This window comes from Saccopteryx leptura, chromosome 5 (genome assembly GCF_036850995.1).
Source record: "Saccopteryx leptura isolate mSacLep1 chromosome 5, mSacLep1_pri_phased_curated, whole genome shotgun sequence".
In the NCBI taxonomy this organism is placed as follows: Eukaryota; Metazoa; Chordata; class Mammalia; order Chiroptera; family Emballonuridae; genus Saccopteryx; species Saccopteryx leptura.
In genome coordinates, this window is record NC_089507.1 from 76,564,672 (window position 1) to 76,591,772 (window position 27,101).

Here is a 27,101-nt window from a genome sequence, read left to right on the forward strand (position 1 = left end):
TAAATCTATTTAATCTAATATAAATCTAATGTATATAGATCTATTTATTTGTATTTTTAAGATGTAAAACATACTCACAGAGTTACCAATGAACCACTCTTTTTCCCCTAAGTATGTGTCCAAATATTTCAGAAGATGAGGTGCATCATATGTAAGTAGTTCATTAAACATCTGCTCCTAAAGAGGGAGAACAAGAATCACTTTAAGAATAATAGGAGCCTGACCTGTGGTGGTGCAGTGGCTCAAGCATCGACCTGGAATGCTGAGGTTGTCGGTTTGAAACCCTGGGCTTGCCTGGTCAAGGCATATATGGGAGTTGATGCTTCCTGCTCCTTCTCCTTCTCTCTCTCTCTCTCTCTCTCTCTCTCTCTCTCTCCTAAAATGAATAAAGTCTTAAAAAATAGAAGAAAATGTGAAGAAGTAGATTTTTCTTTCTTCATTTTCCCATGTGAGTTAGGAAAGGAAGAGAAGTAGCTATGTGTTGTTAGTGGTTTTTTTTTTTTTTTTTTTTTTTTTTTTTTTTTTGCTTGTTTGTTTAATATATGACATTACAGAGATTCAGGTCTAATTTACTATAAACCATAGTCATCCCTTTATTACTCATGGATTAAAAGATAAATACATTTGTCACCAATTCTTATAGTTTATTTCTATATAATGACTAAATTTTTTACTCATTAAATCTTTTCATGATTTTTATCTTAATTTTTATTAATTAAAAGTGGTTCTCTTATGTTTTTGTATTTCTAAAATTCCCATTTCCTTAGCCTCACTTCCTTTAACATTAAATAGCTAACTGAAGATAAAGGAAACTTTCAACAAAATGAAAAGACAACCCACAAGAGAACATATGTCAGTGATACATCTGATAAGGGTTAATACCCCAAAATCAAAAAACAACTTATACAGCTGAGCACCAAACACACACACACACACACACAGACACACACACACACAGTTAAAAATGGGCAAATTTTTAACACACACAGTTAAAAATGGGCAAAGAACCTGAATAGACACTTCTTCAAAGAAGGCATACAAATACAGATGGCCAATAGACATATGAAAAGATATTCAACATCACTAATCATCCGAGAAATGCAAATTAAAATCAGAATGAGGTATCACCTCACACTTGTCAGAATGGCGCTCATCAATAAATCAACAAACAAGTGCTGGCAAGAATGAAGAGAAAAGGGAATCCTTTGCTAGTAGGAATGCAGATAAGTGCAACCACTATTGCTTAATCCCATCATCGTTTCACCCAGTCTCCCAACCCCCATCCCTTCTGACAGCTCTCAGTCTGTTCTCTTATCTATGAGTCTGTTTCTATTTTGTTAGTTTATTTTTTATTAGACTCCACATATAAGTGAAATCATATGATATTTGTCTTTTCTGACTGAATTATTTCACATAGCATAATACTCTTCAGGTCCATCCATGCTGTCACAAAAGGTAAGATTTCCTTCTTTTTATGGTTGAGTAGTATTCCATTGTGTAAATGTTCCATAGTGTTTTCTAATTTTTATTTTTTTTTATAGACAGAGAGAGAGTCAGATAGGGATAGAGATTCTTATCTAAGAATAGAGAGAGATGAGAAGCATCAATCATCAGTTTTTCGTTGCGACAACTTAGTTGTTCATTGATTGCTCTCTCATATGTGCCTTGACCGTGGGCCTTCAGCAGACAGAGTAACCCCTTGCTTGAGCCAGCCACCTTTGGTCCATTTGGTCCAAGCTGGCGAGCTTTTTTATTTTGCTCAAACCAGATGAGCCCGTGCTCAAGCTGGCAACCTTGGGGTCTCGACCCTGGGTCCTCCGCATCCCAGCCCGACACTCTATTCACTGCGCCACCACCTGATCAGGTTTCCATAGTGTTTTTATCCATTCAGCTACTGATGGGTACTTGGGCTCCTTCCAATTCTTGGCTGTTGTATATAACACTGCAATGAACGTACGGTTGCATATATTCTTTTGAATTAGTATTTTTGTTTTCTCTGGATATATTCCCAGAAGTGGAATAGCTGGGTAGTAAGGCAGTTCCATTTTTAATCTTTTCAGGTATGAAGATAGAGTAAGGAGCCTCTGGGACAACTTCAAGCGTGCCAACATTCATATTATGAGGGTGCCAGAAGGAAAAGAGAGAGAGCAAGGAACTGAAAACCTAGTTGAAAAAGTAATGATGAAAACTTCCTTAACCTATGAAAGAAATAGACATACAAGTCCAGAAAGCACCGAGTCCAAAACAGGATGAAACCAAAGAGGGCCACACCAAGACACATCATAATTAAAATACCAAAGATCAAAGACAAAAACAGACTCTTAAAAACAACAAAAGAAAAGCAGTTAGTTATCTACAAGGTATTCCCATAAGATTATCAACTGACTTCTCAACAAAAATTTGCAGACCAGAAGGGATTGGCACAAAAGTTTCAAAGTGATAAAAAGCAAGGACCTACAACCAGATTACTCTAACTAGCAAAGTACGGATAAAGAGTTTCCCAGACAAGAAAAAGCTATAGGAGTTCATCACCCTGAAACCAGTATTGCAAGAAATCTTAATAGGTCTTCTTTAAGAATAAGAAAGAAAAAAATATTAAAAAATATGAATAATAAAAGGGCAGTAACTACAAACCTGTCAATAATCACTTTAAACACAAAAGGATTATATGCTCCAATCAAAAGATGTACAATGGCTGAATGGATAACAAAACAAGACACTTACAGCTGACGAGGTGGTGGCGCAGTGGATAGACTGTCGGACTGAGACACAGAAGTCCCAGGTTCAAAACCCTGATGCCGCCGGCTTGGGCGTGTGCTCACCAGCTTGAATGTGGGGTTGCTGGCTTGAGTGTGGAATCATAGACATGACCCCATGGTTGCTTGCTTGAGCCCAGAGGTTGCTGGTTTAAAGCCCAAAGTCACTGGTTTGAGCTCAAGGTCGCTGGCTTGAGCAAGGGGTCACTTGATCTGCTGTAGCCCCCCAGTCAAGGTACATACAAGAAAGTAATCAATGAACAACTAAGGAGCTGCAACAAAGAATTGATGTCTCTTATCTCTCTTCCTTCCTCTCTGTCTGTCCCCATCTGTCCCTCTCTCTGTCTCTGTCACAAAAAAGAAAAAAGCAACAACAGCAAAACAAACAAACAAAAAACACCAAAAAAAAAACCCCAAACAAGACACATATGCTGTCCACAAGAGACTCACTTTAGATAAAAAGACACACACAGAATGAAAGTAAAGGGGTGGAAAAGAAAAACAATACTTATACCAGACTTTAAAACCAAGGCTATAATAAGAGACAAAGAAGGACCCAGCAATTCCACTTCTGTGTATTTATTTGAAGAACCCAGACCACTAAACTGAAAAGAAATATGCATCCAAATGCTATTGCAACATTATTTACAATAGCCAAGACTTGGATGCAACCAAAGAACCGCAAGCACATATAATAAAAGAACTATTTTCATTATCCATCTTGACTGCATCAATGTTCTGCTTTTGAAAATTTTACCTGCCCACAAGGTGGCAGCAAAGCAACTCACTACAAGGAGACCAAGGGATGAAATACAAAAGACCTAGGCAGTTCTCACTGTGTACTAGCCAGGCTCTGCTTATTAATCAGTCTGTAGCTATTTGCAATACTTCTGAAATACCTTCTTCCTTCATATGATTTATTCATGAACTTGGATTATGTCCTGTGAAATTTTTTTGAGGTAGGTGGTATGTAAGAGCATTGCTATTCTAATACAAAAATCTAATGTTACCTTACCCTTATCATACACACTCAAAGAACATTTTCCTCTGTGAGGTGGCCACAGAGGGTAACAAACAGAGAAGTAGATAAGGGCAAGTCCATAAATCAACAGACTGCCAATCAATGGGGTCTTTGCTATGAGAAAAAGCTTTAGATACTTTTTCCTAAATCTGGGTTTAGGTATCTACTTGTCTCTGCATTTATAAAGATCTATAAAATATAGATGCCATCTTTGACAAATAAAAGAAAAAACAATTAGCACTGTACTAAATAATAACACCATATTAATTATAGTAGCTAATATTTATTGAACACTCTCTACCTAGCCATAGGTACTTATGTTACCATTTAATCCTCCTAAGTACTTCAAAGTAGATTCTATGATATCTCTACTTTACAAAGAATTTGAGCGACTAGTAGGTAGTTAAGTGACAACTCATAAGAAGGGAATATGGATTCAAACCTGGCATTCTGACTCCAAAGTCCAATGTGCTCCCACCAAAAAGCTAGGCTTTTATTTAAGACAGGGGTCCCCAAACTTTTTACACAGGGGGCCAGTTCACTGTCCCTCAGACCTTTGGAGGGCTGCCACATACAGTGCTCCTCTCACTGACCACCAATGAAAGAGGTGCCCCTTCAGGAAATGCGGTGGGGGGCCGGATAAATGCCCTCAGGGGGCCGCATGCGGCCCATGGGGCCATTGTTTGGGGATGCCTGATTTAAGACTTCATCCTGACCTGGGGTGGTAAACACACAGTGTAATGTACAGATCATCTATCATAGAGTCGTACACTTGAAACCTATATAATTTTATTAACCTATGTCACCCCAATAAATCAAATTTTAAAAAATCAGAACATACTATTAATTCATGCAAAAACATGAATAAATAACAAATGCATTATGCCAAGTAAATGAAGCTATGTACTGAATAAAAAGACTTCATCTTGGTTAGGTGTGTTTGTGAGTGTGTGTGTGTGTGTCCTTACATTTATATCAAGAAATCAGTAAATGTGTATACTTTTATGTTTTAAATATCTCTAATTAAATCAGAAGGTCCTTATTAAATGAATAGTGTGTAGAATACATATGCTTAAGTAAAGAAGTAAGACTGCCATCTGTTCTGTGCTGTAGCTTTTGGATATAGGCCTTAAGCTATAAAATGCACACAAAATAGTCATGCACGGCTGTTGTGAACAGCTGCTGGCGCTGTAGCATTTCTCCCAGTGGTTAAGAACATGGAGTCTGAGTCACAGTGACTGGGATTGGAATTCCTGTATACTACTTACTGGCTAAATAACCTTAGGCAAGTGACTTATTACATGAACTATAATTTCATTGTCTGGAAATTAAGGATCACAATCATTTCTCCCTAAGGGGCTACTTTGGGAATTAGTCACTAATTTAGAAGTCTGTGTAGGTGGTAAGGCTATGAGTTATGAAGACAGACTGACTTGTGTGACTTGGGCAACTATTTAACTACTGTTTCTCCTTCCTTTATCTGTGAAGTGAGCATGTCAATAAAAAGCATTATCTTACAGGAGGGTGGGGAGACTGACTGAGATAATGCATGTAAAGTAGCTACAGCAGCACTGTGCTGGTGTTTGATAAATATAGCTCTACCTATCATTCATTCAACAAGTACTGGCCCTCGCCAGTTGGCTCAGCGGTAGAGCGTCGGCCTGGCATGCGGGGGACCCGGGTTTGATTCCTGGCCAGGGCACATAGGAGAAGCGCCCATTTGCTTCTCCATCCCCACCCCCTCCTTCCTCTCTGTCTCTCTCTTCCCCTCCCGCAGCCAAGGCTCCATTGGAGCAAAGATGGCCCGGGCGCTGGGGATGGCTCCTTGGCCTCTGCCCCAGGTGCTAGAGTGGCTCTGGTCGCGGCACAGCGACGCCCTGGAGGGGCAGAGCATCGCCCCCTGGTGGGCAGAGCGTCACCCCCTGGTGGGCGTGCCGGGTGGATCCCGGTCGGGCACATGCGGGAGTCTGTCTGACTGTCTCTCCCCGTTTCCAGCTTCAGAAAAATACAAAAAAAAAACAAGTACTCAGTGCTTACTAAATATAAACACTGGGATAGATGTGGGTGCACACCAGTGAATAATGTTGAAGTGAGTCCTACCCTCGTGGCACATTCTACTGGAGAAGACAAATAATTATACTTTAAAAAAATAGGTTGAAACAAGTGTCCTATGAGAAAGCATGGGGGGCTGTAATGGAGACTAACCAAGGTCTAATTACAATTCTGGATAAAAATAAAGGTATTAGAGCCTGACCAGGCAGTGGTGCAGTGGATAGAGCATTGGACTGGGATTCAGTCCAAAACCCTGGTTCAAAACCCTGAGGTCTCCAGCTTGAGTGCGGGCTCATCTGGTTTGAGCAAGGCTCACCAGTTTGAACTCAAGGTTGCTGGCTTGAGCAAGGGGTTATTCAGTCTGCTGTAGCCCCCCAATCAAGGCACAGATGAGAAAGCAATCAATGAACATTGAAGAACTGATGCTTCTCATCTCTCTCTTTTCCTATCTGTCCCTCTCTCTATCTCTGTCACATAAAATAATAATAATAATAAAGCTATTAGATAGTGTGGAAAGTTTTAACAAGAATAAAGCAAATTTTAAAAAGACAATTACTAACTTTGAAGTGTAAAGTGAGAAACAAAATATTATCAACAGACATATAGATCAAGGGAAGGAAATAGAGAGCCCAGAAATAAACATGTGCATTTATAGTCAATTAATATTTGCCAAAGGAGGCAAGAACATGAAATGGGGTAAAAGTAGTCTATTCAATAAATGGTGTTGGGAAAACTGGATACGTGGAAAAAAAATGAAACTAGACCTCCTTCTTACATACAGAAGAATAAACTCAGAATGGATTAAAGATGTACATGTTAGACCCAAACCCATAAAAATTCTAGAAGAAAACGTAGGCAGTAAAATCTCAGATATGTCTTGTAGCAACATATTTTTCTGATATCTCTCCTCAAGCAAGGGAAACAAACAAACAAAAACAAATGGAACTGGGTCAAACTAAAACGTTTTTGCACAGCAAAGGAAATATCAACAAAATAAAAAGACAAATGGAAGGACATATTTGCCAATGATACATCTGCTAAGGGATTAGTATACAAAATTAATGAGAACTTTTACAACTCAATACCAAAAATCAAACAATCCATTTTAAAAATGGGTAAAGGACTTGAATAGACACTTCTCCAAAGAGGACTTACAGATGGCCAATAGACAAATGAAAAGGTGCTCAATGTCACTAATCATCAGAAAAACACAAAACCACAATGAGATACCACCTCACACCTGTCAGAATGGAGCTCATCAATAAATCAACAAACAACAAGCGTTGGTGAGGATGTGGAGAAAAGGGAACCCTTATGCACTCTTGGTAGGAATGCAGATTGGTGCAGCCTCTGTGCAAAGCAGTACAGAGTTACTTTAAAAAATTAAAGTACTTATGCCTTATGACCCAGCTATTCCTATGACCCAGCTATTCCACCTCTGGGAATATTTCCAAAGAAAACCAAAACATTAATTCCAAAAATTATATGCAACCATATGTTCATTGCAGTGTTATTTACAATAGCCAAGAATTGGAAGCAGCCCTAGTGCCCATCAGTAGATGAATGGATAAAAACGCTGTGGTATGTTTACATAATGAAAGACTACTCAGCTGAAAAGAAGAAAATCTTACATTTTGAGACAACATGGATGGACCTGGATATTATTATTATGCTAAGTGACATAAGCCAGGCAGAGAAAGACAAATACCACATGATTCACTTATACGTGAAATCTAATGAACAAAATAAATACAGACTCATAGATTCAGAGAACAGACTGACAGCTGTCAGAGCGGTTGGGGGTTGGGGTGCTGGGTGAAAAAGGTGAAGGGATTAAGCAAAGAAAGAAAAATTTATAGACATAGACAACAGTGTGGGGATTGAAGGAGGGAAAAAGGTGATGGGGTGGTTGAGGAGAGGAGAGGAGGACAGATGGTGATGAAGGGAGACTTGACTTGCGCTGGTCAACACAGTATACAGACAATGTATTATAGAATTGTACACCTGAAACCTGTATAATTTTACTAAACAACACCATTCCAATAAATTAAATTTAAATACAAGAAAATATTATTAGAGTATACTACAATATATATTCTATATAACATTTGCATGGGGACACTCATGCAATCATAAAATAGCCCCAAAATTTAACTATATTGGGAGTATGGGGAAACAGGAAGCAGAGAGGATGACTATGTAAGAGTTAAATTCTTATTGCTATAGTAAGAAGTCTATTGAATCTGAAATTAGTAAATCAAAGTAAGTCATTTTTACATATCGTATAGAAATATGGAGATGTGAAAATCCTACAGAAACAGCTGACAGGGGTAAAAAGAGTAGCATCTTAAGGGTTATTGTAAAGAGGTTAGGGCAGAGAATCACTGTGCTTTGTTTTAACCTTTTCAATATAATTTGACATTTTAAAATTATGTTTGTCTCACTTTGATAAAAAGGGACTTTAAAAGCAACTAACATGTGTCTGGCAAGTAGATTAAGAACTGTCAAAGCAAGCTGATCACATTACTTTTCTATCCTGTTTTTTCTCAGCCCAAGGAAACCGTGACATGAAATCATCCAGTGTGTCCACAACAGCATCAATCTGACATTGTTCCAGTTCTGTTTTTCCAGCCAAGTCTGTGGAATAGAGAGACATAATATATATAACTTAACATGTACATAAATATATTCAACTTAATTTACTGTATTGAAATATTAATCTTTTAAATACGCAATATGCTAATATGGCTCAAAAATTGAAAACAATATAGAATAGTATCCAACGAAGACTAACTTCCACCCCTGCCCCTATCCACCTCATTTTGCTGTGACCTACTACCACATTTTTTATTCATTTCTTTTGTTTTTTTTTTTCATAATTTTTTTAATGAAAATAAGAATAATAACCCACTCAGTATGTGCCTCTTCCACTGGTCCTAAAGATTTTTCCTTACAAGTCACTTCAGGACGTTCTTGTTCATTTTTAAGCTTCATGAATTAAAGTGCCACAATTTATTACCCTCCACTGATTAGATTCACTTTCAGTCTTTTGCTCCTACAAGCAATACCACAATAAATAAGCAGTATATACATTCTTTTTTTTTTTTTTTGTAAAAAGATTTTCATTTTTGCCAACAGTTTTTGTCAAGAGCATTTGTCCCTGGAAACTGAGTTTAAAATAATAGCAGTATTTTCTTTTCTTTTCATTTTTTTTTTCTTTCTTTGCCATTTATTGATCATCATTTTGCTAAGAAATCGTTGGTCTTCCTAAATATATTCTCATGGGTGCCAACTTAAAATTCTCCAGTGTGGAAGCATTCTAAAATAGATTGCTTTTATACAGTTGTGTGTATTTACTAAGAACCAAGGAGCTGTATACTGACAATGAGTAAACTGTATATAAATCACACCTCAGCAAAGCTGTTAAAGGAAAAGAAAGAAGTGCTTTAGTGATTTAGAGTTCTGTAAATTCTTTATATTCTATGTAATATTCAGAGGTTGATCCTTTTTTCTGTCCATGAAAAGCTCCTCCAAATACATCATAAATTTTCTTCACTCATTTTCATCCCTACTTTGACTTTCACAGTCAAAGCTTTGGCTATCAAATTTATACAGGTGATTCATTTTCAAAACCTTAAGTCCTAAATTTCAGGCCCATAGGCTCAGCCTTCTTCTCCGTAGTTTGCTGTGTATCCTTTTAGCCCATGAACTTCCTTTAACAAATCCCAAAATGGAGTCATCACATCCTATTTCAAACCAGCTCTTCCTTCTTCACTAAACATATAATTACTGGGCTCTAATTGTAAACTGCCCTCAACTGTATAGCAGTGAACAAAAGAGAGAAATTCCTTGTCTGCATGACACTTACGGCCAGAGAAGATATATTGAAAAGGGTACTGCTAGTCAAGAAAGGTTTTTTCTTCCTCCCTCCCTCCCTCCCTCCCTCCCTTCTTTCCTTCTTTCTTTCTATCCTTCCTTCCTTCCTTTCAGAGAAGAAGAGGAGGAAGAGAAAAAGGAGCTATGAGAATGACAAACTGTCCAAGTTATCTCTCTGGCCCTTACTCGCTTGTTCAAATACACTGTTCTCCACACACCCACATCTATCTTCCAGCCCATATGATGATTCTATCTCCACAACATTCTTCATTTTTTTTCTCACTCCTTCTTCTTTCCTGTTGCTGTCTGAACTATTTTAATGACATCCTAATGTGCCTCCCTCAGTCATGCCAATCAAATACAGAGTACGGCCCGCATATCTTCCCAAGTTCATAACTATGGATATGTAGCTTTCTGTATAAAAACCCACAGATGAAGTCAGGCAGAGAAAGAGAAATAATGTATGGTTACACTTAAATGTAGAATCTAAAAACAAAGAAAAAACAAAGCTAGACTATAAAACCCAACTCATCAATATGGAGAACAGCTTGATTATTGCCAGAGGCGAAGGGGGAGAAGGCATGGGGGGAGGCTGGGTGAAATGTGTAAAAATAGTAAAAAAGTACAAACTTCCAGTTATAAAATAAGTAAGTACTGTGGATATAATGGTCAGCATAATGTCTAGTTAATAATACTCTGTTGTATGTTTGAAAGTTACCAAGAGATTAGATCTTATAAGTTCTCATCACAAGAAGTATTTGTAACTATGTGTGGTGATGGATGTTAATTAGTCTTACTGTGGTGATCATTTGTCAATACATGAATATTTATATATAGAATTGTTATGCTGTACACCTGAAATTAATATAATGTTATATGTCAACTATTCCTCAATTTTAAAAGCCTACACTTGCTTCAGGAATGACTTTTGTACTCTGAATCTTTCTAACCAGATTCCAATCTATTTTTTCTATCTGTTTCTCTTTCTACTAGTCCACTCTGCAAATGTAAAGTGGTTTTCTTTTTCTCATGCCATTTTCTCTCTGCCTAGATCATTCTATCCCAGAGAGTCTCAAAGTGAGGTCCATGGACCAGCTGCATCAGCATCATCGAGGAAATTGTTATGAATATGAACTTTTGGACCCTACCCCAGACTACTGAATCACAGCCTCTGAAGTCAAGGCTGAGCATTCTGTGTTTTAATGAGCCTCCATGCTATCCTGATGTACGTTGAGAGACACTGCCCAAGTTCAAGCCTTCCTAGGTATCCTTTAAGCTCAACTCAAATGTCATTTTCACTTCAAAATCAAATTTCCAGAGTCAGAAGTAATCCCCTGTCTTCTAAACTTCCAAAGAATTTCATTAATTGAAATGTGAGTTTGTGCTGCAGAAATTCTATATGTTTAATACACACATTACTTTGGTTCAAAAAAAAAAAAATAATGGCCTTTTATTTGTGAGCTAACCATGTGTCTAGGGCGGGGGTGGGGGGTGTTAGGTTTGGGAACAAGGCATGGTGATTCTGCAGATTGATTAGAAAGATTTAAAAGAAGCCAAACATAGCTTTTCACTCGAAAAGAGTGTTTGGGCAGTTGAAGGGGAAAGAGAAGATAACAGTACATAAGGTGGGAGAAAAGGCATCAGACAAAGACAAGAACTAACAGCTTTCTTTATTTCTCTCATCAATGCAATGGGTGCAGGTGCTATCAAAACAATCCAGAAGCCAACTACCCACTAGGGAGGCCTCAGATGGCACTTGGTGGAAGTGTGATAAGGATGAGGAACATCGAGAACATGATTTAAATAGTCTAAATTCCAAACTTTATATGCCATATGTATTTCCTGTTAATCGTCTCTGATAATTTACAATACACATGCTAGCAAAAGTGGTTTCAGACCTATTTGTCCAGTTTTTCAGCTAAAGTCCAATTAGAATTTGGGAGCAAGGAAGTATGAAGCAGGAAGGGTAGTGGGAAATATAAAATTAATTATCTAGGAAATTCATGGGAAGTTAAATCAGTATGTATGGTACATTTATACTTCTCTAGCATTTAATTCCATTCTTCTTTGCAGTGTAGTGTTCAATAATTGGTTGTTTAATAAATATTGAATTATATGTCATTTTTTCAATTATAAAAAATCTTAAAACACAATAAACATATTACCTGTGTTTTTGGTTAAGTATCTTGCTATTGCTAGGCTCTGGTGAAGATGAAGTCCATCAACTTCCAAAATGGGGATTTTGCCAAATGGAAGAGCTTAAAATAAAAGGAGCAAAGAATCAACTCCCATAATAAAATCAAAAGTTATACTTCCATTTTTTACTGATAATTGTGGAAACAAAGCATGAATTTAAAGTTATGGAATTCTAGAATATTCATTCTAAAAGGAACATTAAGCACCCTCTAGTGGAATCTTCAAATTTTAGAATTTTTCTTTTTCTATTTTAGGTAAGAGCAGGAGAGATAGTGAAACAGACTCCCACATACACTCCAACCAGGATCCATCCAGAAACCCTTCTGTGGCCAATGCTTGAGTATTGAGCTGTTTTTAGTGCCTAAAGCTGATGCATTCTGATTGGGCCCACCCTGAACCAATCGAGCCACTGTCTGTGGGAGGAAAAGAGGGAGAGAAGGGGAGGCAGAGGGGTGAGAAGCAGATGGTAGATGGTCACTTCTCCTGTGTGCCCTTACTGGGAATCAAACCTGGGACATCCATATGCTGGCCAATACTCTATCCACTGAGCCACTAGGCAGGGCAGAGTTTTGTGAGTTTTTTTGTGGGCTTTTTTGTATTTTTCTGAAGTGAGAAGTGGGAAGGCAGACAGACAGACTCCCACATGCTCCTGACTGGAATCTACCCGGCATGCCCACCAGGGGGCGATGCTCTGCCCATCTGGGACATTGCTCTGCTGTAACCAGAGCCATTCTAGCACCTGAGGTGGAGGCCATGGAGCCATTCTCAGTACCTGGGCCAACTTTGCTCCAATGGAGCCTTGGCTGCAGGAGGGGAAGAGAGAGATAGAGAGAAAAGAGAGGGGGAGGGCGGAGAAGCAAATGGGCATTTCTCTTGAGTGCCCTGACTAGGAATCAAACCTGGAACATCTGCACGCTGGGCTGATGCTCTACCACTGAGCCAGCTGGCCAGGGCCTTTTAAAGAGTTGTTTGTTAAAAGACAAGACCTGTGATAAAGTTAATGAAAGAACCAGTTTTAAATCCCAGATTTCCGGTGAAACTCTGTGCTTCAGTTATCCCAACTATAAATTAGGAACAATAATACACTTCATGTAAAGCATGCTAGAGAATTAAATGAAAGAAAGTCTGTAGGGTATCTACCAAGTGATCAATACTCTTTAAGCACCCAATAGTTATTTTCTTCAACTTCATCTTTATGTGATTTTTTAATAATCTGGTCATAAATATATGAATTTTAGACATATAATATTAATATTCAGTTGGTATTTCTAGATAACATGGCACACATCTACAGGATGACTTATATCTTACTGAGAATCACACACTGTTGTTTGTTTAATGTAATGATAATTCCATTTCTTCCCCATTGTCCTGAGTGCTAAGTAGCACGTTTTGATGGGGTTTTGACTGTCCATTTTCTTTTCTCTGATCAAACAGATTCCACTTTTGTTTGTATATCCATTCTTCCCTCATATAGCCACATGCTTCATAAAAATTGATTCCATTCCCAACTTCAGAAGGGAATTAAATGGTTGGAAGGTTCTTCCCATCCCCTTTGCCAGAGACAGATTCAGAAATGTACATGTGACTCACTTTGAGTCAATGAGACACGAGAAATTTGCTGAGGTCTTCTAGGAAAATTTTTTTCATTCCTTTGGGAATGCTTAAGGAAGTAGTTCTCTTTGTTACTCTTTCTCTAGAACTGCAGCACACAAAATTGCTACCAGCCTCATGATGCAGCCAACACAAAGAAGAGGAAAATGGATAAAGCCATTCTTTAAAATCTGTTCTACTTTCATATTTTCAGTTATATGGTGCAATCCATTTCCTTATTACTTAAGCCATTTTGAGTTTGGTTTTTTGTTAGTACAGCACATCTAATCCAATGTCAAACATTATAGGTATTCGGATAGCAAGCCCATCCAACACCAACTGTCAAAGAATGTTGACTTCAGCATTCCCCACTTCAGCTCTCTGACAAAACTTCATATTGATTTATCTTTTTATTCTCTTTCTGTGATGTTTGTATTTTCACCTTGAACAAGAAATTTTCTGGGTTACATAGCATTTATTTAATTTACTTAAACTGCTGTTTTTCAATATAAAGCTATGTGAGATTAAAATCCTTTATTTTTTTGTTTCCCTGAGAACAGAAAACATTCTGGAAACATATTTTCTCTACGTTTTCATCAATTATTATTTGTGCTACTTACTTGGTTTGATTTCAGGCCAATCAGCTTGTTCTATTCTGTGGTCTTCATACTTTATATCCAAATATGCAAATATGTAACGAATAATTTCTGCTCTCCCTCTCATATTAAAATATGTGAGTTTGTAGCTTGGCATTGTGTATTCTGGAAAGAGAATAATTGAGCCCTTAATAGAGGTTTCAGCATTTTTCTTTGGGGACATTTTGAAAACTTTATGCCATCTTTTGAGATATCTGGAAATATTAGAAGATATTTCAAAGCCAGAATTATAAATCACTATCCTAATAACAATGGAAATGACTTGAAATAAGATAATGACTCACTTTTTAAGAGCTGGTTAGAACATTCCATTAAAATTACCAAATACAAATTTTATTTCTAAAAAGACTTCTGAGTAAGAGGATATCTGCACTACAACCTTCAGAGGATGGAGTCAAAAGTTTTTGTTTTAAGATGCTTTTGTCCTGCCTTTAATCACTTGTAATGACTGGTGTTTGACATTTGGCTTATTTGCTTTGCTGACACTCCCGAGTTTGTGAGGGTAGATGGGGAAGAACTATAAGGCTGGGATACACACAACAGGAACATGAGTCAGCCATGCCAAACTGTCATCCCCTCTCTTTTCTTATCCATGGCTTTTCCCTCTAGGAATCAAAGGTTTAGGGAACCATTGTTGTCTTTTCATTCTTACTGATCCATGCTGCTGGCTTTATTGCGTTGCTTACATCATACAAACACACCCCATCTTCGGGACTTTTTTTGAGATGGGACAATGGTGAACACATTCCTCCATTCCCTCTGTAGAGGAGCAAGGAAAGAAAAAAACCCCAAACTTTTCTTATATTTTCAGAAAGTTTTATAACACTAGCTATTTGACTAGATGTAAGCTATTAGAACTTTGTAAGTTTTCTGTGATTTCTATACATTCATTCCATTGCTTTAAAACAATTACCTGTATTTTGACCCTGGCAGGTTGGCTCAGTGGATAGAAAGTTGGCCCAGTGTGCAGACGTCCTGGGTTCAATCCCTGGTCAGGGCACACATGAAAAGCGACCATCTGCTTCTGTTCCCCTCCTTCCTCCCCTTCTCTCTTTCTTCCCCTTTCATAGCCAGTGGCTTGATTTGTTCGATCGTTGGCCCCGGGCTCTGAGGATAGCTTGATTGATTCAAGCACTGGCCCCAGATGGGGGTTGCTGGGTGGATCCCCATTGGAGTACATGCGAGAGTCTATCTCTCTATCTCCCCTCCTTGTAGTGGAATTCAAATAATTTAACAACCAGTTCTCTGTCTTAATGACTGTTTTAAGTATAAAAAACTGATATACCAAAAGGTAGTTTATTATTTTATGCATTTAATATTTAAATAAGAACAATAAAAGCCTGACCAGGTGGTGGCGCAGTGGATAGAGTGTCGGACTGGGATACGGAGGACCCAGGTTCAAGACCCCAAGGTCGCCAGCTTGAACTCAGGCTCATCTGGTTTGAGCAAAAGCTCACCAGCTTGGACCCAAGGTCACTGGCTTGAGCAAGGGGTCTGCTGTAGCCCCATGGTCAAGGCACATATGAGAAAGCAATCAATGAACAACTAAGGTGTCACAACAAAAAACTAATGATTGATGCTTCTCATCTCTCTCCATTCCTGTCTGTCTGTCCTTGTCTATCCCTCTCTCTGACTCTTACTCTGTCTCTGTGAAAAAAAAAAAAAGAATAAAAGAGGTACACAAAACTAGATTACATTATAAGAAAGTTTTAAAATTAATGAAAGAATATTAAATAAACCTGACAAAAACAATTAAACTGTTACTTAAGATATTCTCAATGACAGCTAGACACACCATGGTTGTTTGGCACTTTTTCTCTTTACATTACATGTTTGTTTACTGAAGTAACAAATGCGAAGGAATGAAAATGTAGTATTTCATCAAAGGTACAATATAATGAGTTTTATGAAATGAATAAATAAATATTACAAGCGTAGTTCCATCAAAATATTTTCACCTAAAGAATGAACATTACTACAGGTGCTTAGAATATGCTATAGCACAGATGAACATCAAAAAGAATAAGGAGCCTGACCAGGCAGTGGCACAGTGGATAGAGCATCGCACTGGGATGCAGAGGATCCAGGTTCAAGACTCTGAGGTCGCCAGCTTGAGCATGGGCTCATCTGGTTTGAGCACCAGCTTGGACCCAAGGTCGCTGGCTCGAGCAAGGGGTTACTCAGTCTGCTGAAGGCCCGCGGTCAAGGCACATATGAGAAAGCAGTCAATGAACAACTAAGGTCTCGCAACGAAAAACTGATGATTGATGCTTCTCATATCTCTCCATTCCTGTCTGTCTGTCCCTATCTATCCCTCTGACTCTCTCTCTCTGTCCCTGTAAAAAAAAAAAAAGAGAAAGGAATGTAAATTTGCGATTTCCAAATTGGGCGGCTGCCCTGGTGTCCACCTTAGAGAAACCCTGATTACAAGTGCCATTTTAACGACCTGTTCACCAAATTCAACAAAAATTAGGTATCATTTCTGCCAAACCAGTGTGAACCAGCTGAATCCAACCACTGCCTCCTCTCACTTAAAAAAATAAATAAAAAATAATAATAATTTTAAAAACAATTATTTCAAACACTAACAGTCTATATTGTAATTTTATAATAATTAGGCAACTGAGAAAGAAACATTTTCATTAGTTCTTTCATTTAGTTACTGAATATTTTGGGTATATGCAACAAAATCTCACTGAATTTTAAATCCTACTTTTTATAGATGAAGATATTAATATGGATTTGGGGATTTAATGAGGCAATAAATGTAAAGCATTTAGAACAATATTAAACACTTAATTATTAGCTATTAATAACTTTGAACTTGTTCTATAGTGAAAAATAAACACTGAATATAGCACATTAAAATAAATAATAATGATTACATAAATAAAAATTATAATAACACTTATTTAAAGTAACAAGTTTAAATATTTTATTTTCTATTAAGAAAGACTTTCAAAGATATTAACAGCTTATTATATATATTTTTTAAAAGTTGGGCTCAAGCCTCAAAGTTCCACCTGAAATCACAGCATATAAAATGTCAAACAAATCATAAAAATCTAGATTACCAAGTTCATGTTTCAAGTTCATGCATTCATGGTGTGGAGAAGATGATTGAAAATTACTGTTTAGTTGCCTATCTGGAAAAACTTTAGGAACACCAGCAAGCAAGCCTAACACAGCTGCCCCACATTCTACCCCTTTAGGGTTGCTCACCTCAAAATAGATACATTACATACATACCAAAAATGACAATTACAAAGGTGCCTTTCCCTATGTCTCCCTGAGCACTCTGCCCAGGGAGTTAACTGGAGGCCTACCTCCAACTCCCCACCGCACGGTGCCAACAAGGCCACCCATCATAGGTGGGGGCCTGTACAGTCCAGGGCCATGTCCATGGAAACCAAAAATGTCTTTGGTGATCTCTGCAACAGGGTGAGAGAAGCTTCCCCGTGCAAGAGGGAATCCATTGGAGAGGGGGCACGGGCTCCCTTGTTGGACAGACATGCTGCCATTGGACAGTATGAGAGACCCTGATAACGGGGAGCTCTCATACTGTCCAATGGCAGCATGTCTGTCCAACAAGGGAGCCCGTGCCCCCTCTGGTTGCAGTCCAACAGTCAGTCCACAATAGACAACCCAGCTGTCTGTGCAAATCACCAAGGTAAAGGTCCATTACAGGCAACTAGGTTCACAAGGGGCCTCAGGCCTCCCCTTTCATCCCTGTCATCATGGCAGCTCTGAAGACGCTGCCCCAAGGAGGAGCACATGGCACTGGTGGCCAACCTCTCCACCTCTGCTCCAGAGAGCATGATGCCACCCACCCTTATGTCCCACAAATGCAGCAAGCCTACCAGGGGCTCAACAGGTACTCTTTCCTGCTGGGTTTTTACCTTCTGGATGACCGCTGGCCAAGCTCCAAGTGTGTGGACAGCAGCTTCAGCCCAAGCCTCCTCATCCTCAGAAGAGGAGCTGGAAACACCTGTTCCCACTGACTCAGAGACACTGCTGGCACAGCTCCATCTTCAGCTCCTGCAGATGGTGGCTCTCGGCCTGCTGAAGCTGAACCTGCAGTTGTTCCTCCAACAACTGCTGCTGCCAATGTTCAACTTCCAGGACAAACTGCAACTCACGAACCTGCTCGGCTTCCTTCTCCAGCACTTGCTCCAATTCAAGCCATTGCTGACGCTGGGTCTGTCACTCACCCTGGAGCTCTCGACCTCGGGCTGCCTCTCACACAGAGCTCTCAGTTTCCTCTCACAGGGCTGTACAAACCAGCCAGCCCTCAGTCCCCAGAATGACAGCAATGGGGAGCCATAACAAAACCAGTCCTCTACCCCATTCCTCAAGGGTGGCTGCGGCTCCATACCTATCTGCTCCGAATCCTGCCCACTATGCCGGATGTAATGATGGTGGCTGAGGCCAGGCAGGTTCACATTGGATTCAGGCAGACGGTAAAGAGACTGCAGAGCCGGAAAGGCTTGGGCCATCCCATTTAATAAAGTCTCACAACAGCGGACAAGCACATAAGCAGGAGAAAACTTCTTTTCAGGCAAACAAACAGCAATATGGCCCCTCACAGTGGCGGGCAGGCAATCCGCCATCCATAATCCCCCATCTCTAACCTCTCTTGAGCTCAAGCACCAATAACCTTATACAGGCTATGCACACATGCCTCTGCCACATGTTCATGCACTAATCAAGCAAAGTGTTTGCAGCTGGTACACCAGCAAGCAAGCCTAACACAGCTGCCCCACACTAATCATGCTGTGTCCTGTCCCAATCCACACCCAAGTGAAATGTGGTACATGTCACACATACCAAGATGTAAGGGAATATTCTCTGGAGAGAGAAGAATTCACTGGAGCAAACTAGTAAGTATTCCAAGATTTACAACCTTAAATTCTTTTGGGAAAGAAATATGCATACTGGAAGTTCAAAGTTAGGGAACAAATGAATTGCCCATCAGAACAATGAAATTATTTTTAAGTCCCTTAGAAATTCTGAGCTTAGAAATAAATAAGAAAAATATCAGAGCACCAAAATATAAATAAAAAATGTGAGGTAGTAGACTTCCCTCTGAAAAAAAGGAACATTTTATGTAATCATAATAAAGAAAAAAATCTTATCTCGGAAATAAAAAGCATAACATTAAATTCATTGATCTATTTATTTTTTAAAAAAGAACCAAAAATAATTCTTCAGAGTGGGAAAAGTGTCATTTTTATTTGCAGTTTCTATCTGACAGCATTTTACACAATTTTTCATTTATTTTTGCTGTCATAAGATCAATGGTCCCATGGCAATAAAGAAATATTTTATACATATGATATTTTTATAGACATTATATGTGTATGTAGATTTATATATTTCCATCACAGTCAACAGTAAAATTTAAACATATAATCTTTTTTTATTTGCTCAAATGCCACATAAATATCAATGTTGAGCTCCAGAATTCTACATGTAAGCAAAGGGGTTGTTTGTTGTTAATTTGCGACATCATGCCAATTTATATTGTATTTCACTAAAGTAACAAAGATATTTTAAAACTCTTGGCATAGACTGGTAGTTGTCTGCATTTCTCTACAAGTATATCTTTAAATCTAAGATCTGACACAAGTCCGTGAACATTTGATAAATGCTTATCTTTCTTTCCTGAACATACTTTTAACAGTTGAAACTCATTAATGAAGCTATTCTGACATGTCAAATTCCTGCAGTTACTTGTATATTTTCTACTGAACCAATTTTTTTTTCTTGATTTCTACAGCTACTAATCCCAAACTTGAAGACTTGTTTTTCAGGATATATGTGCACATTTTTATAACCAAAAAGAATGAATAAACTTTAAACAAAGGTGGAAACATTTCCTGATTCTAAAAATTCTTTCTGTATTTTACAAAGTTTTTGCTTAAAAATGAACATTAACAATTTCAATTAATGTTTTTATGGTCAATAAAAATAGATAAGGAGATTTATAACAAAATCTGAAGAGGCCTGACCTGTGGTGGCGCAGTGGATAAAGCGTCGACCTGGAATGCTGAGGTTGCCGGTTCAAAACCCTAGGCCTGCCCGGTCAAGGCACATATAGGAGTTGATGCTTCCTGCTCCTCCCCCCTTCTCTCTCTCTCTCTTCTCTAAAATGAATAAATAAAAAATTTAAAAATTTTTTAAAAAGCTGAAGATAAGGACAGTGGAGAGTGTCTAGCACTATATCTCACAATAATCTCACTTTATTTTATAAGGATAATGGACTAAAAAAGTGAAGGTAAAACATATCCCAACTCCCCACCAAGGGATGCAACAAGGAGCAAGTTCAACAGTAAAGAGAATGTATGGCTTTGGAGTGACTTCCATTTACTACCTAAATGGTCTTGGGCAATTCACCTGTTTGTAGCTTTATTCTCCTTGCCTGTAAAATGATAATGAAAATATTGTGTGTAACATACAGTGCTTGGCTTGAAAAAGGCAAGAGAATAAAAAGGAAGAGAGGGAGGGAGAAAGTAAGAGAGGTATAGTTCCCACCCTAGCAGAGGTGAGATTCCAGCTTTGTGTGATTTGACTGGTTCAAGTCTTCAAGGTCATGTTCTTTGATAAATCCACCTTGCCGCAAGCACGTGAAAATAAAAAATGAAATATAAAAAAGAAAATCTCTAGTTAGGATTAAAAGTTAGGGCCAAAATGAACAGAAATAAATGCAGTGAACAAGACTCTGAATCTTGAGAGAGGCAGGGGCCAGCCAGGAGTTTGGCTCCTTAAGAATAAAGGAGAATAAAATCCTGACCACAAGATGGGAGACTGCAGGGATGTATTGCTTGTAACTCGGGTCTGACAGTTATTTCTCTAAAATTTTTCAAAAGGTCAAGTTGGAAACCTCTCATATAACTGATAAAGAGGAAAATATATGAAAAGTCACAAATAATTACTACTACAAATAAAAAGAAATCATAACAGCAGATAAAGCAAATCATTAAAAATCATAAGCTACCACTACAAATCTAAACCCTCAAATGAGAAAGCTGTGAGAGGCATATAAACTAACACAATCAAATCAAAAAGAAAGTGAGAGCCTGCATTTAACAAGAACCAGTGAAGAGAACAAATTGGTAATTAGCTACACCCATGAAAATTACAGGACCCAGAGGATTTTACAGGTGGGGTTTATTTAATCTTAAAGAAAAAGGTAAGCCTTGACTTTTGCAAGTAGTTTCCAAGAACTAAAAAATGAAAAAAGGTCAAAGACATTAAAAGAGGAAGATTATAGATTAATCTTACATATAAACATAGATATAAATATTCTAAATAATATGTTAACTATTCAAATTTAGTAGTGTATAAAAAGAAATTAAATACAATGACAAGATAGGGTGTATCTCGGAGGGGAAGATGTTTCGACACCAAAATATCTATCTGTATAATATACTACAGTAATAGATTAAAGGAGAAAAAAACAAATTATATTATCTTCTCTGTAGATGCAAATAAATAAATAAATGCTTTTATTTTCTTTGAGTGAGAGGTGGGGAGATAGTGAGACAGACTTCCACATACACCCCCGCCAGATCCACCCAGCAACCCCCATCTGGGGCTGATGCTCAAATCAACCATGCTATTTTTAGAACCTGAGGATTATGTGCCTGGACCAATGAAGCTATCCTCAGCATAGGGCTGACGCTGGAACCAACTGATCCACTGGCTGCAGGAGGGGAAGCGAGAGAGAAGGGGGAGGTGGAGGGGAAGAGAAGCAGATGGTCTCTTCTCTTGTGTGCCCTGACTGGGAATCAAACTCGGGACATCAGTCAGGGCTGCAAATAAGTGCTTTTAAAAAAATTTATAAAATTAATCACTCATTTGTGATCAAAAATATTAAAAATAAAATTTTTTTTAGCAAACTGGAAATAGATAAAAACTTCCAAAAGCTAAGAGAGTCTCTATATAAAAACTCAGAGCAAACATCACACATAAGAGAAACCCAAAAGATACATTTTCATTACTGTCAGTAATAACAAGAACCTCGCTATTTCCCTTACTATTCAATATAGTCCTGGATGGCCTACTTAATTCATTACTTCAAGATAACAATAAATAACATATATAAGTAGTGGAAAAGAAGAGACAAAACTGTCCTAATTTGCAATCAAAATGATTGTCTATATTTAAATTCCAAACAAGTCTCCATATAAACCTGACCCTAAATTGCAAATGGAAATGCCAAGAACCAAACCAGCCAAGACAAATTAACAGAACAGAAGGAAAGAACTGGACCAACCAGATAGCAAGACATTAGAAAACTTCACAATTCTAGCAATGTGACCTTTGTTCAGGACTAGGCATTCAGAGGTGCATAGCATCTCAAAACAGAATCTCAGGAGTACACCACAGACATGACATATCAACGGGAACATGAGGGGACCAGACTAAAATGGTTCTGAGACAAAAGAGGAAGAATACACATCAGTAGATTCCAACTTCACATAATACATGGAAATACCATCCAGGTGGCTTATAGATCTAAACATGATTTGACTGGCTTAGGCAAATTCTAGGATCCTGCTGGCCTCTTATTTCCTGTCAGCTTCATTTCTGAGCCCTTCCACTGCCGTTCTGTGTTAAGAATCTCATCAGATAGGGAAGGCTGCATATATTTCCTGAAATGATACCGAAATAGGAAGTTAAAAAGTTGATCGTGCTTAAAGAGCTCCTCTACACTTAAAAACTAATGATTGCCTTCTTTCCACTGCAAGGAAAGTCATGTAAAGTCTTGATTCAGCATACAAATAAAAAGCCTTCTACAATTCTGTTTGAAAAATAAAATATAAAGTGACTCAAAAAAACCCCATATGACTAATGATTAACATATGATTAATGACCCCGGATAGAAACTCTCACATATGAACTCATATTAATTTAGCCATTAAATGCAAAAGAAGGTTTAACTTTAATTTTAGATGAAACATAGTAGTGTTTTTGAAAAGCAGGCATTTCTTTTCTTTCTTCTAGGTTTGTATTTCTTTTAACTTCATGTAACAACAATACATTTCAGTGTGGTAGTTTGATAGTTTATTGTAGAAGTAGTTTGAGAAAATACACACTATCATAAGAAAGCCACTTTATTTTAACTTTATTTTGTACACTATTAAAAGAGTACAGTGAAACAGTAAAATTCTAGTGTTTGTGCCAGAAATGTGACAACAATCCAAATGTAACTCTCTGGCAAAGGAGCTAATATCCAATTATTATATGGTGTACCTTAAAGATTTCAACATGTAACTGAGAAAAGGGATGGAATTTTTGCTGTAATTTTGATGGATAGAAAACTTACAAGTAAGGAATTACTGACCATTTTACAATTTAATTCAGAACCTAAATGCTATTTATCCTAATTTATTTTATTTGTGGAAGTGTTGGACTACATGAGTGAGCTTACTCTATTTATTTATTTATTTAATGTAGTAAGAAGAAGGAAGGCAGAGACAGAGTCAGGCATGTGTCCCGACCCAGATCCACCTGGCAAGCCCACTAGAGGGTGATTAGAGGGTGATGCTCTGTCCATCTGGGGCCCTTCCTCCATTGCAACCAGAGCCTTTTTTCTTTCTTTCTTTCTTTTTTTTTTTTTTTAGCGCACAAGGCAGAGGCTATCAGATATGCAGTCAGCTATATCAGAACATCCTGGGTGCGATGAATGCCAGTGACATGAGTGGAGATTATTGGAAGGTTTCTTCTAGCCATTGTAGGTCAGCAGGAGAGATTTTTTTTTTTTAAATGGATGAAGCTGTTCAAAGCTTAGTCTTTGAAGCAGTGACTGACCTGCATGAAGCAATATCAACATCATCTAATCAAAAAAGCTTTTGTTTTTTTTGTTTGTTTTTTAGGAAAAGAGTCGGGGAGAGGGACAGATGGACAGAGAAAAAGGGAGAGAGATGAGAAGTATCAATTCTTTGTTGTGGTTCTTTAGTTGTTCATTGATTGCTCTTTTATATGTGCCTTGGCTGGGAGGGGGGTGTTTCAGCAGAGTGAGTGACCCCTTGCTCAAGCCAGCTAACCTGGACTCAAGCCAGAGACTTTGGACTCAAGCCAGAGAACTTGGGGTTTCAAACCTGGGTCCTCAGCATTCCAGGACGACTCTCTATCCAATGTGCCACCACCTGGTCAAGCACATAATAAAAAACCTTTTTATTAAAGACTGTAAGGTTTGTGCTTAGTTTACACATATGGTTATTGCCTTAATTCTAATGTAATTTTTTCTATATAGACAATCGATATAAAGTCATATTATAATGATATGTTAATGAAAAGTTTATAGAACATAATTTTCTCACTGCTTTTATTTTAATCATGATATCAAATTAAATAAAAATCACAACAATCTTTAAACAATAAAATAATAGCAAAATAAAACAGTTGCCTCATATTAAATCCAAAGCAAAAGGAATAATTAAAAATATCCTTTGAGAGCTGTGATTCAAATTTCTAACCTAGGGTAAATTTTTTAAATGGTCTTTGAAACCAAATGATGATAGAATGTAATTCTTGGCAAAACATGAGGACACTTCAACAAAATGAACCTTAAAGCAATAAAAAATATTACAAATAAAATACCTAAACTCTTTTTTTTTGCCTAAGAGGATCCTCTTCTCAAGAAGATACTCGATCCCCCACAGGTGCAGAATCGACACATGCACAACTCTGGGAATAGGTGCCCCTGAACTTGCCTGCCCAGGTACCTCGTTCACCTCACTGGCCCCATCCTAGTCCTGGACCGGGTAGAGAAGACTTATAATAATAGTAATGCCCCAAATTCACTAAGTATTCACTATGTGCTAGTCACTATGCTAGAATGTTTGATGGGTTAACACTTAAATTCTTCACCGCAAAGACACAACGGAGTTGCCCACTCATGTTCATCTTCCCTCTTCCTTCCAAAAATGATAATAATACCTATTTTACATGGTGGTAAGAAAGAATAAAATCCCTAAACTTAAAAAAAAAAGACAGGAAAAGAAAGTGAAGAACTATGAAATTCTCTACTACTTCACACACTGAAAACATCACTTGGGAAAATTCTGAAACAGTTCACAGACCTTGATTAGGACAGGGTTTTCCCTCTTGTATTGACTATGTTAAAATCCACTGGAAGGATCCTTTAAAAAGCTCTTAAAATCTTTAAACATCTTCTCTATCTATATTTCTCTTAAAATTACCAATTGATTTGCACTTGGCAGCTAACGTAGAGAGATTCCGAACGAGGCAAGGTCCGAGAGAGCGAAACAGTGACAGTAAGTCACAAGACAGTTGCTCAGTCATACAGAGAAGATGACAGTAATAAAAACCAAACCCTAAAGTAAAGAGCAAAGACTATCTCACTTCTTATCTTTGTAGAGCTCAATTATATCACTTACTTGTGCTATGTCTCTGTAGAGTCTCTAGTTTCTTCCACATCCTCCTATGTGACTGCATTTTGGATTTATATGATGAGTAACTGATGGTCACAAGCCAATGAGAGAAGAGGCGGCTTACTTCCACCTAAGTCTCTTCCTTCTTTTCTTAGATGAACTATGCCTGCCAAATAGTTCAAGCCAGCAAAGACTTCTGGTTATTCTTGGTATTCTACAGGTTCTCTGTGTATGCATAATCTATTTGCATACAGTTGGTAAAGTCAAATTTAATGGTATGATGCGTGCCTATTGTTACATGTCTGTTTATTTTTAAAAGTCTTGCACACAGGCTTCTGGAGAATGAGAAAATGTTAGTACAAGAAAATCCTCTTTATAGAGGTGCATGTGGCTTGCTTCTTCACTTCACTAGGTCTGTTTGGAGAATCCTTGGTTCACCACTTCCTCACAGGAACCCTCCTCCAATAGTTTCATCTTTTACCTATTGTATGTTTCTTCATTGCGGTGGCTGACAACATAATGTATTGTATTTGTCCGCCACAGTAGAATGTAAATTTCACAAAGGCAGGCACCTCATTATTTAGTTTACTATTATGTCCTCCCAACTGAGAGGAGTACAGGGCATATTGTGGGCACTAATATATATCTGATGAATAAATGGTCTCAATTTATATTTCCCCACAATGCAAGATTTTTATAAGGGCTCTTTAAATGCTCATTATTGCTAGTATATTTTACTTACACTCAGTTCTCCGAAGTACCATATTGTAAAGTAAACCTGGGATGGAAGATTTCGATAGAACTTGTTCATATTCCTTGTACAGATTAGTAACAGGTATGTAAATGTTTAAAATATATGTTTTTTTCATTTCTTTGAGCAGAAGTTTATTCCAGTTTTATTATACTATTAGGGCAGCTCAGTGAAAAGATGCAGTAAAATACCTGCCTATTCATTATTTGGCTTGTAGATTATTTATGTATCATTGAATCAATCTCTGAATGACAGGCTGGCTTTCAAATTCCGAAGAACTGTATTCATAAGCAGCAATAGTAACTGATCAGTCATGTAATATTTCTTTTTTTATTATTATTCATTTTTAGAGAGGAGAGAGACAGAGGAGAGAGAGACAGAGAGAGAGAAGTGGGGAGGACCTGGAAGCATCAACTCCCATATGTGCCTTAACCAGGCAAGCCCAGGGTTTCGAACCGGCGACCTCGGCATTTCCAGGTCAACACTTTATCCACTGCGTCACCACAGGTCATGTAATATTTCTTATTTCTAAGTGCTTTAAACTTTGAAAAATTTAGTTACACTCATTTATTGTAAACATAAGAAATGGAAAAATATATAAATATTAGTCTGTAAAAATTTAATTATGAAGCACAATTACAGCCCTTACCTGTCAAATGTATATACATAAGTCAAAATCAAGTGCAAATGGAATAGGAGCCATACAAAATTAACAAATTGTATTTATAACCTTTCACTAATCTTTTATTTACATTAAAAATATTTTTTTGCCCCTTACCTGGAGCATTTTTAAAGTTC

General features: G+C 37.8%; 1 protein-coding gene across 2 annotated transcripts in view; it reads right to left on the bottom strand.

Annotated features, from left to right (window-relative positions):
• HPGDS (hematopoietic prostaglandin D synthase) overlaps positions 1 to 25,696 on the bottom strand; it is a 29,217-nt gene extending 3,521 nt beyond the window's left edge. For both annotated transcript variants that reach the window (XR_010751600.1, XM_066385707.1), the window contains exons 1-5: positions 25,559 to 25,696; positions 14,115 to 14,255; positions 11,871 to 11,963; positions 8,357 to 8,466; positions 79 to 177 (exon numbers count right to left, since the gene is read on the bottom strand). Coding sequence is in view for 1 of the 2 variants with exons in the window: in XM_066385707.1 (XP_066241804.1) it covers positions 79 to 177; positions 8,357 to 8,466; positions 11,871 to 11,963; positions 14,115 to 14,255; positions 25,559 to 25,616 (501 nt within the window). In the remaining variant the exon portion in view is untranslated. The remainder of the gene's footprint in view (positions 1 to 78; positions 178 to 8,356; positions 8,467 to 11,870; positions 11,964 to 14,114; positions 14,256 to 25,558) is intronic.
• Between the last annotated feature and the right edge of the window lie 1,405 nt (positions 25,697 to 27,101).